General features: G+C 40.3%; 1 protein-coding gene and 1 non-coding gene across 2 annotated transcripts; one reads left to right on the top strand and one right to left on the bottom strand.

Annotated features, from left to right (window-relative positions):
* Nucleotides 1-5,510: 5,510 nt before the first annotated feature.
* LOC123429699 (transcription initiation factor TFIID subunit 9-like) lies at nt 5,511-8,275 on the bottom strand. The gene is made up of 2 exons (XM_045113710.1): nt 7,970-8,275; nt 5,511-6,010 (listed from the first exon to the last, which is right to left on the bottom strand). The coding sequence occupies exons 1-2, from the start codon at nt 8,273-8,275 to the stop codon at nt 5,669-5,671; spliced, it is 648 nt and encodes a 215-aa protein (XP_044969645.1). The 3' UTR covers nt 5,511-5,668.
* Nucleotides 8,276-8,404: 129 nt separating this feature from the next.
* TRNAS-GCU lies at nt 8,405-8,486 on the top strand. Its single transcript has one exon. It is a non-coding gene; the product is annotated as a tRNA-Ser (tRNA).
* Nucleotides 8,487-11,125: the final 2,639 nt, after the last annotated feature.

Genomic DNA, 11,125 nt, shown 5'->3' with positions numbered 1-11,125 from the left:
TTTATCAAGCTGTACATGTGCTGAACGCGGAGGTGTCGTCCGTTCGGCGATAGATCGGGACGGAGTTCGTGGGATGGCTTGCGATTTGGATCACGAAGACGTTCGACTACATCAACCGCATTTCTTAATGCTTCCCGCTTAGCGATCTACAAGGGTATGTGGATAGGTCTTGCGTGTGCGTAGGAAAATTTTTGTTTCCCATGCAATGTTTCCCATCACACGGTATGTTCAATCTGACCCTACCATGGTTGGCATGGACATTATGAGCTTGTACTATACATTGCTAAATTTGGACAAAAGGTGTCACATGCAGCATAGACATCAAAGAGGAGTTTTTTTTTCATCTATATTAGGGAAATTTATGTTGTACTCTTCTTTATTTTACCCTCATATTTGCATGTAGTCTTGGTTACATTATCTGTTTAATTACATATTTTTGTACTTTGATTTCAGCTATTGTTATGTTGTGTTCTCTCAGTTTCTCCCATGCTTGCTTTGTTGCTCTATTATATGTTATGGTCTTATCATTTCCTGCGGTACATCCCCTGCTTTATAAGAACACATGTACACATATATCTTGGCCTTTACTTAGTTGATGACTCCATTAATGTCATATTGACCATGAACCATGGATGTACAATAAAAGTACGGGTAAAAATGATAATGTTGGCCATCCTTATTTTGATGCGTGTCTTTGGAGGAAATTATCTCAGCTTTATGAACTTAAAGTTGACATTAAAATTCTAGTGCATACACCAAAGCCTAATTTTAACATGGATTTTACTTCCCCAATGGCACCATCCGACGAGGTTCCGATCCATGCTAGTGTTCCTTCAACTCTATTTCCTAGTGAGCAACCAATTGGGATTTCTGTTCTGACTCTGTTTCCTAGCCAGCAGCAACTTCTCATTACCAATGCATGCCCACTATTCTTCTGCATTGTTCTGAATAAATAAGCACTTTCAAATTTTTTCGTAGGATATTGATATGTTTCCAACGTATCTATATTTTTTTATTGTGACATGCTATTATATTATCATTCTAGGATACTTTTTGGGAGTTTATCTACCAATTAATTTTATTTTTGAGCACTAACCTATTTACCCAGTGCTAGTTGTTGTTTTCTGCATGACTTTGGCTTTTCGGGTTTACAGTACCAAAGGAACTTCAATTACCACGAAAAATTTTGATGATTTTTTCTGGACAAAAGAAAACCTGAAAGCTTCGAGAGGAGGCGATAAACCTAACAAGGGAAGCATGAGCTAACAGAGTGTGGCCAGGAGGGCGCGCCATGTTGCCTCATGCTCCCCATGGTTGCCTCCTAGCGTACCTCTACGTTCTGTAATTCACATATATCCCAAAAACCCTATAGAGCAACATGAAACACTTTTTCCATCGCCACAAGTCTCTGTTCCATCATGCCCCCATCTGGAGCCTTGTTACGGTGCCTTGCCGAAGGGGGACGTTCATGGAGGACCTCTAGATCATCCTTGTTGCTCCCATGAGGGCCTCTACAACTTAATACTCTTGATGCATGCTAGATAGCGGACGATAGGTGGAGTAATAGTAGTAGGTGCATGCAGGAGTCAGTCTATTTGCTTATGGAAGTGATGCCTATATACACATGATCATTGTCATGAATATCACATACCTATGAGCTTTTCTATCAATTGTCTGATGGTAATTTGTTTACCTAGTGTATGCTTACTTTCATGAGAGATGCCAATGAGGACAACTATGGCTCTCGGGTCTATTCTCTTATAGGTTTACAAATGTTACAATTTGCTCGCTGACTTTATTTATTTATGTTTCACTTTGCAAATTCCAACCACAATATGTACTTGCTTGCAAATAACAAGACAAGGGGATTGACAACCCTCTTGCCTGCGTTGGGTGCAAGTGTTTGTTTCTCTTGTGTGTGGTCGCGGGGGACGGGGGTTTGTTGTTACTCCTATTCGTTCAATGGACCTTAGTTCTCTAGTGAGAGAAATACTTACCTATATTGTGTTGCATCATCTGTTCCTCTTCACACAAAACCCAACGCAGATCACAAGTATCAGATATGATCGATGCATAGCTAAAAATATGTATGTTACTCACCATACCAAGTTTCACTCGAAAGATTCAAGCATGTCATAAAATTTATTCGTAAACTACCAGTAGAACGTTTGAATGTTGGATTTTGCATGGGAACAAATCTGCCACTAGTGCACATATCGAACAACACCAATTGTGTCAACAAAATGCTCGCACAAAAATATTATTTTTATGTTGTTGTTTATAAACTATAGATGGCTTCAATGGTAGGTTGCAATTGGTTTGTGTTCTTCATTACAAGAGAAATTGCCCCCTAGAGTTGTTCCTGAACGTATTCCCTGACGTGGTCCATCACACTTATGCCTACTAGGAACGCCAAAGTGATTGCAAGGTACTCATTTCCTGCACAATTGGAGCCATTCAAAATAATAGGTTCTCTGTTGTCGTGACAATGCATCCACATTTAAAAACTGGAGATATTGTCATATTCATGCTCTACAAAGGCAGTGAAGGGATCTTCCTGTTCATTCACGAGATGCCGAAATGTCGTGATCAAGCTGCTTTCAGTGTATAGTTGTGGTTGCTGGCCATGTTCTTCATAAAATGCACTTGTTGTTACTATCTTAAGTGTGTAGTTATTGATCATATGGTTGTCAATATTATTAAGTTTGAATTTGTTAAGTACCGTGTTAACCTGCGTACACTAAAATGATGTTTGTGAAGTTCTTAAATTTCCATGGGAAATATTAGTATAGCACACAGTTACTCATTTTAAGCATCGTGTCGGTTAGAGTATATGATATCCATGTGTTTCCAACTCGTGATCACCGCCGATTTCTAAAAGGCATTTCTCGTATTAATAGTATATATATAGGCAAGCACATACAGTTGACACATTTGGCATGAATGAACAATTTAATCAAGCATTTACATGCTCAAATTGGTATAATGCATAGTTGGAGGAGTAATTTACAAAACATTAGTTTGCAATTTTACATTAATATAATATATATGAACTGGGCGCGCACAAAAGTGCTACTACCCCTAACGGATGACCCAACACGCACATCTTTCATCGTCCACCGATATCATGTCGTTCCTTGGCTCAGGAGGACAAGAGGTCGTCAAGTTGATGACCTACACCTCGATCGACCAAGGCAGGGTCAGCCTCGACATTGGTGATCGTCGGTACAGCCTCTCATGAAGACTTCGCGTCCGCCGGGTCTTATACATCGTCTCGGTAGCCAGCAAGACCCTGGCTATCGCCGATGATGCAGCAACCGGCGCCAGGCAACCCCCGACGCCTGGAGTTGTGTACTCCTCTGGGACATAAGCATGCACCTCGTGCGGCGGCCACTGTCGTAGTTGTCCTTGCAGCGTCACGGCTCCTGCTACGCTGCCTGCACCATCTGGCACAATGTGGGTCGAGCCCGCAATATGGCCCATTGGCGATCCCTAGTTGCTTTCAAGATGCCCTCGCTAACCTGCTAGCTTGCTCATGTTGTGATTCCTGCCTCCTCTGGCTGTCATCGGGAGAGGTGGCGGCATGGTCGTCGACCCTCAAGCCGACCATCACGTTGGCTGCCTCGATTCCATCTCGTCCAACTCCATCTTGTCGTCGGCCATTGGGGGGTTTAACGGTATGTGTGGAAACTAGATGGGGGGTCACTCAGTGGATTGAAGTCTCCATCAACGTGGATTATGATAGCACCAACTAACGGAACCATGCCAAAAATCATTGTGTCTTCGTGGCATTTGATCTTCGTATCTCTACCTCACCTTACTTTCTTACACTTGCATCATATTCACTTTCCGCTGCTCAATCTTTAGATATGCTTGTGTAGAAAATATTAGTTGTGACTTAACTTGTGATAAAATCTGCCTAAATTTCAAGACAATCAAAAATTGCACATCTACCATGTTTAGTGTCTATTCACCCCCCCCCCCCCTAGACCACTCTTCTCGATCTCACACTTTTGCTGAGTGGTTATCTTGATGGTCTCTAGCTACCTTAGTCATTGTCACAACAATTGGATCTGACTCAAAGCTACGGCCCGATTCTAGATTCGGGTACAACTAAATTGGGTGGCTCCTTGATTTGTTTGCAGCATAGAGGAACTATCATGGCCTTTCCCACTCTGTCAGCGCGCCCTTGTAGTATGTCAATATACAACATTAAAGAGCATTTGACACGTGTTACGGTAAATCGGTACACCCATGTAGGGTTAAATATTTTTGATAGTCATGTGTGTTTATGGAGGACTTGGAGATTTTGTACTTCACATAGAACAACTTCATCTAATAATTAATAAAATTTGTCAACATAGGTGTGAGTGTCATGCATTTACTTCTAGTGGGTGATGCGAGGGAGAATTCATGGTGTGGTATTATGTTTGGCGATAGGATAAATGGCTCGGATGTGGTCGCAGCTTGCAAGGCGGACACCCTTCGAGGTGGAAATGTATGGTTGTGTTGCTTATAGTTTGGATTAGATGGCTCTTATACAGTCCCTTACCCTATCTTTGATAGGCGTAAGTTATAGCATGTCTCTATAGAATGTTAGTGATTGATGCCACTCGGACCACATACTCCTTTCCTTGAGAAGGATGCATATTTAGTATAGATCTAGTGTAAGTCTTGCGATAGTTGGGTGCTCACGTCGCTTTATTTATTCTTTTGAACCGGATGCTATAAATCAAATAGTAGAATTTGGAGCGGGTAACCTCTTTGTGAAGGATGACGTTAGTTACGGTTTCCCGCAGATAGTGGTTTTGGCATGGATATCGACGCCACTTGCTTTTCCTTAGTCTTTCTTAAGGATTTGTAACAGGCCTAAGGTGTATTTTATATGTATTCATTCGTTAAATTTGACTCACTCGGGTCATTCTATATATATTATTGCAGGCATGTTGAGGAATTGTGTTGTGATACTGACCATTCATCCACATAGCGAGCATGTTGTCGCGTGCGTGTTATGTTTGGTGGGCCTCTTGGGGTCGATACTATGTGAATACTAGTGGGGTGCTATAGGTATATAGTGTCGCTCCTGGGGCATCACATGAATACGCTGGATCTCCTCCTTGGCATCTTCAGAACACATATCTTCAAACCTACAGATGTGTCTATAGTGGCTATCATCTTCAGAACACGAATACGCCCGAAACCTCTTAGTGGGTATTACTCAAAGGTAAGCATATTCTCCGAGTTTAAAGTTAACCTCAAGATGCTTATAATCATAGTAACTTATTTGTCTGGATTGAACAGACTGAAGCCTGATCTTGTACCTTTGTTTTGATTCATATGGTTCACCTCCCCACACCACAAAAATCCATCGATGTGTCAATCTTTCCATGTGGGGTTTTAGCCTCCCTGTTATTTTTGGCATGTCGCGGTCCAATAACCATCTATACAATTATTTTTGGCATGACACAATCCAATAACCATGTATAGAACAATTTATGAAAACAATCATGACCACTAGCGAGATATTTGCATAAAGTTTAGATGTGCCAAGTTGAGATGCACTTGTTGGTGAACCAACAACCCTTTTACATCATTATGCTAGATTTTTTTCAACGACGACAAATTGATTAAACAAAGACATAATGATTTGAACAGAGATTATTCATGTTCAAGGCTGAGACTTTTGGGATCTTCTGTTCTTCATTATCCATCGCCTTGCTGCCCTAGCAGCCATAGCATTGAGTTGGGAGGAAACCCTCTTAGATTGTTGATTACAACTACTAGTTTGATCTTCATTCTTGCAACTGGGAGAAGCAACTTTAGGATTCGAGGTTTCACCGGTGCTGTCGTTCTTGGTTCCCTCAACATTATCAATCGATGGCTTCATTTGAGGAATGCATAAGTATTTTTGTCCCAACATCATGTCTTGATTATGTGGTAGACAAATTGATCCGGGAGGGGCCATGGGCAAAGGAGTTCTGTTGCAGCTATGAGCCATTTCAAGAAAAACCTACCCAAAGTGAAGAATTTGAATGTTATGATAACAATATAATGCCCACGTGAAATGTATGTGATCAACTAGGTCAGTAGCCTGTTGAGACTTCATGGATCCTTGAAAATGACATATATACGGAAAAAACACAAGTAATTGGCATAATTAAATGTTCATATTGTGAAGTCGGCACCATTGTGGGATACAAGTCAAGAGAAATTTTAATTAAATCCCCTCGCTAATATGTACCTAGATAACTTATGGAGTATAGTTTGATAAATCAATCATCATGTGTATTCTATACTTGACTAGGTAATAAGTGAAAACTTATCCAAATGGCATACCAAAAAGATGAATTCCTTTATTTCCAAAAAAAATATTTTGTTATTTTTGTTGTTAAAGTGAATTATAAGAAAGTGACATGTTTATTTTCTCCACGTCATACATGTGAGGATCATTTTGTCTTATTTGCCTAATGACAGTGTAGACGAATTGGCCAGAAACCTAAAGGGGAATAGAAACAAAGTTCTATTTAAAGCACCAAAATTAAGTTATATATGATTTGTAGTGCCAAGCCACCTGCCACTATAAATTTTGTTCCTACAAAAGGATGGTCATCCTTATGGGATAATGGACCTCATATGTGAATTTTTATACATTATTTACATTTATACAGTAACATATTGGTCGGGAATGTCGTCCATGTATTAAAGCAACAAAAGAGGGGCTATGTTACTTTGTAAGGGATATACACATGTTAACTCTTAATGTTGTCACTTATGATTAATTGTTGATATGGGAGGGAGATACTAAGAAGAAGAAACAAATCTGACTTCCTTAGAGTCAAATTTGTTCTTGAATGATAAGACAATCTTTTATGCAATGCATACCTTCTAGAGAAGGCAAAAAAAACATATCATGCTACAGATATCATTGACAACTGATAGTTGCATGCTCCTAAAATTATGGGTTAAGCTAGAAAATATGTAACTAATAGATAACCTTTGGTAAAAGAGAGAGAATTGTCTTATCCTCCCTATTAAGATATCATCTTTTAGATAAGAGAACCCAAACCTCTTTTTTTAGTTTCGCTCTCTCTTCCAAACTTAGCAATCATCCTACATGATATTGTTAAGATAGCACTATTGCACATGTGCTAATAAGACTCGAGTCATGTAAGTCGTGGCATTTAATTATAACTTTTCTGTGGAGTCAATATAAGACATACCCTATTATACAAACTATTTTACTATCAACTCTTCATGACATGGAGAAACCAAAGAGGCAACGAGTGACTCGACCTTTGTTGATGTCATTGGCCCCAGTGGCGAATCCAAGAAAGGTGATTCAGCACGCTTGAGCCCCCCTCCAAACATTGAAAAGCAAAATTTACTAGTATTCATCATCAAAAATTTAATATTATCTGGACTAAAAATTAGTGTTTTTCTTCACATCGTTAACATTGAGGCCCCCTTCATTTTCTTTCAAGATTCACCACTGATTGGCCCCCCTTTTAACACTGACATCGAGTGAATTCTTATGATACTCTTGACGGATCTCCAAGTTTGTGTCTTTTCATCTTGATTGTAAGTTTTCACGACGCATCAGGGTTTGAATATCTTTTTTTGTACACATTTAAATAAAAAATATCAGAATAATTATACTCCTATTATATCTGTATAGAATATTGAATTGTTTCGTATCTATGAGGAAATCAGGGTGACACAAACTCAGAATTTTCCAACTCGCACGATCTGAACGGAACGGAGGGTGCGTGGAAACTGCAAACTCTTGCTTCTTGAACAACGGTCCAATCACGGATCCCGTGATCCGCGGGTAAAGTTCCGATCTGGGCACGAAATTAAGCGCGGGATCCAAACAACCCAATCCCCGACAGCCGCGTACGCGATCGATGCAACCAACAGCAGCGAAATCCCCATGAGGGACAGGGAGGTTTAGGGCTAATTAATCACGTACCTCGCGGCCCGGCGGCTCGTGGCCGAACGTCGTCTGCTTGGAGCGGAGGGCGAGGTGAACGTCGTCTGCTTGGAGCGACGCCCTGCCGGCGTGACCCGCGTAGGCCAGCGCGTCGCCGAGCACGTCGCGGGCGTACCGGTGGGCGAGCATCAGGAACTGGTGGACCACCGCCGGCTCGTAGTCCCCTTCATTAAGCCCCATCGAACGCAGGATCTCCCTCACGACACGCGCGTCCCGTGGCTCGTCGCCGGTGTCCGCCGCCGCCGCCGCCGCTGGAGGAGGGGTCCGTCCGGCCCCGGTGTCCATTAGGGTATGGCGCAGATTTGCGGCGTGCCAGGGAACTCTTCGCGGGAGAGGCAAAGTAGAATTTGGGTTTAAGTAAAAGATCTAGTGTCTGTTGTACAAATAAAGTTATTTCATCTTTTCCACAACAAGGACGCTTTGGCCGAGTGGTTAAGGCGTGTGCCTGCTAAGTACATGGGGTTTCCCCGCGAGAGTTCGAATCTCTCAGGCGTCGATTTATTTTTGAATTATTTTTTTGCTGCTTAGACATCAAGCTCAGCAACATTTGCTTGCCTCAAGGAAGAAAAAAATATTAACAATGATTATGTTGTCACAAATGATCACTGTGAACAATCGGATATTGTCAAACTCCAAGAGGCATCTTATTTTAAAAATGTATGCGTGTTTTTTTCGGAAATGATAAATCACAAATGTTCGGATTTTAAGCATGGCAATCCGGTTGCAAACATTCTGATAAAGAACGATCAGAGACAAAGTTGACATGTCTTAACAACTAAAATTACCACCTCGCGTTAACTAAACTTGTTACGGAAAAAATGTTTGAGATAAAATGCTTAAAATCCGTATGTTCGGGATTTATCAGAGTCCTATTTTTTTTGTTTCATGTGTAAATATCATATTGAAAATTTCATGTCTTAAGCAGATGTATTTAGTTATTTCTACCTACTAATATTTTTCTGTTCTGCATAACTCGGAAATCCACAAAAGCAAAACAAAAATGACGCAAACAAATGTTCAGATTTTAAGCATGGCAACCCGGACGTTTTTATGCCAACTTTACTTCACACGAGGTTGCAAACATGACAATTTTCTGATAAAGAATAATCTGAGACAAAGTTGACATGTCTTAACAACTAAAATTGCCACCTTGCGTTAACTAAAGTTGCCACGAAAAAACGTTCGGGATAAAATGATTAGAATCCGAACGTTCAGGATTTATTGGAGTCCTATTTTTTTGTTTCATGTGTAAATAACATATTGAAAAATTCATGTCTTAAGCAGATGTTTTAGTTATTTCTACCTACTAATATCTTTCTTTTCTGCATAACTCGGAAATCGCAAAAGCAAAACTAAAATGACATAGACAAATGTAAATTGTGTGGGAGAAACATGAACCTTGAGCCTTTTCTGAGGGATTGTATTTTTCCCTTTTGTGAACGTGGGGAATGGGGGGGGGGGGTATATTTATACTATTTTTGTATACACGGAACACACTGATTTAACTGCTTGAGGAGTCTAAACATGTGGAAGAAACCTGGACTACGTGCTTGGTTCGGTAATTTCAATGTTTTTTTAAGAACAGGCCAATGTCTACATTGCATTAAGTAGAGAGTTGAAAAGTTGTCCTTTACAAAGCCAATATAAACGTTAAGGCCCTTTTCAGTGTTCTACCTTGTATCGGTGCTAAGGATGTCATGTAGACAACAAATTTAATGTGGCACTAGGGCCCTGTTTGGTTATAGGGACTAGACTAGAGAAAATCTCTTTTAGTCCCTATGTAACCAAACATGGGGGACTTTTTTCTTAAGGGACTAGAAAAAGATTCTACTAGAGGGCCTTTTTTCTTTAATCCGTGGGATTAAAAAAAGTCTAGTCCCTTGGAACCAAACACCCCATATAGTTAAGAGGAGAGGGATGAGTTTGGTGACCCAGGAAGAAACAATGTCAACGCGGAAACCGAGGTAAAACACCTAAATAAAGAAAGCTCATCAATGCATGCACTAGTAAAGTTGCTATAATTCATTTAATAAAGTGAGCTTAGCTACAACAAGGTAAGCACCTATGCATTGAGGGCCTTAGTTGCTAAAATATTTAATGTGCTTACCACCTCATCTAAGCATTTGTGCATTGAAAGAGGCCTAACGGCTAGGGACCTCATCAACTAAGAGAACCTCGACTTACAACATATACACCCTACAATGTAATTGCCTTCTAGAACATGAATGATGTGCTCTCTCTCTCTGCTACTGCAACGGCTCGGCAGTGGAGCTAACCCAGTAACCATCTATGCAAGTTCTACCATTCCTCTATTTCCATAGGTACCACATAATGTACATTGCAGTTATAACCCGCTTCCAGCAATCTGATCTTGTCAGAGTCCTTTGTAACTGATACCACCATCCTGTGCTAATCATCGTTGTCCGTACATTCTTTACAATTGATTCGTGAGAGAAAACAAACTTTTGCGACACCTCTTTTGGAAAAGGACATTGTTGCATAATATGTGTTGTCCTATCCAGGGTAATGGTAGTGTTTCAACTATAGCCCTACCACTTTTGACTACATGAAGGTCAATTCATGAACAACGCCTGAACAACTGCTTCCACCTCTGGAAATTGCTAATGGAGCTCATCAGCTTGAGCTCCATGGAGCCCTTAATTTGAAGAAGAAGAAAAACTTATAGGTTTTAACGAATTCTGAAGATTAAAAAATACACACATACTACTTGTCTGGAAAGTTTGATGGCGAAATACTTTTCTACGCGAGTTACACAGAAATGATAAAATCACGTATTTCTAGCACATGTACTATTCGCTACTATTAAAGTGTGTGTTTTTCCCATAGCTTCGCATAAAACACAATTTTGTGATGAAAATTCACACACATCTAGTATATGTACATCTATAAGTACTTGCATATTTATTTCCAGTCTTTTAAAACTGAAAAGGTTGGATTTAGCAATAAAATACACTCTCTTCCACCTCTCTCTATTAGCATGATTTTAGTTGACCTTGTTCTCTGCTTCTTCCACCAAACACCAAAAGCCAAAAAAAAGTCAACATATAAACATGTGTCTCTCCTTTGTGAGAACAATAGGGCGCTGATTTGTACGACATAGGCGACACTTCGTGA

Source organism: Hordeum vulgare, chromosome 2H (genome assembly GCF_904849725.1).
Source record: "Hordeum vulgare subsp. vulgare chromosome 2H, MorexV3_pseudomolecules_assembly, whole genome shotgun sequence".
Classification (NCBI taxonomy): Eukaryota; Viridiplantae; Streptophyta; class Magnoliopsida; order Poales; family Poaceae; genus Hordeum; species Hordeum vulgare.
This window is presented reverse-complemented; position numbering and strand designations above follow the sequence as displayed.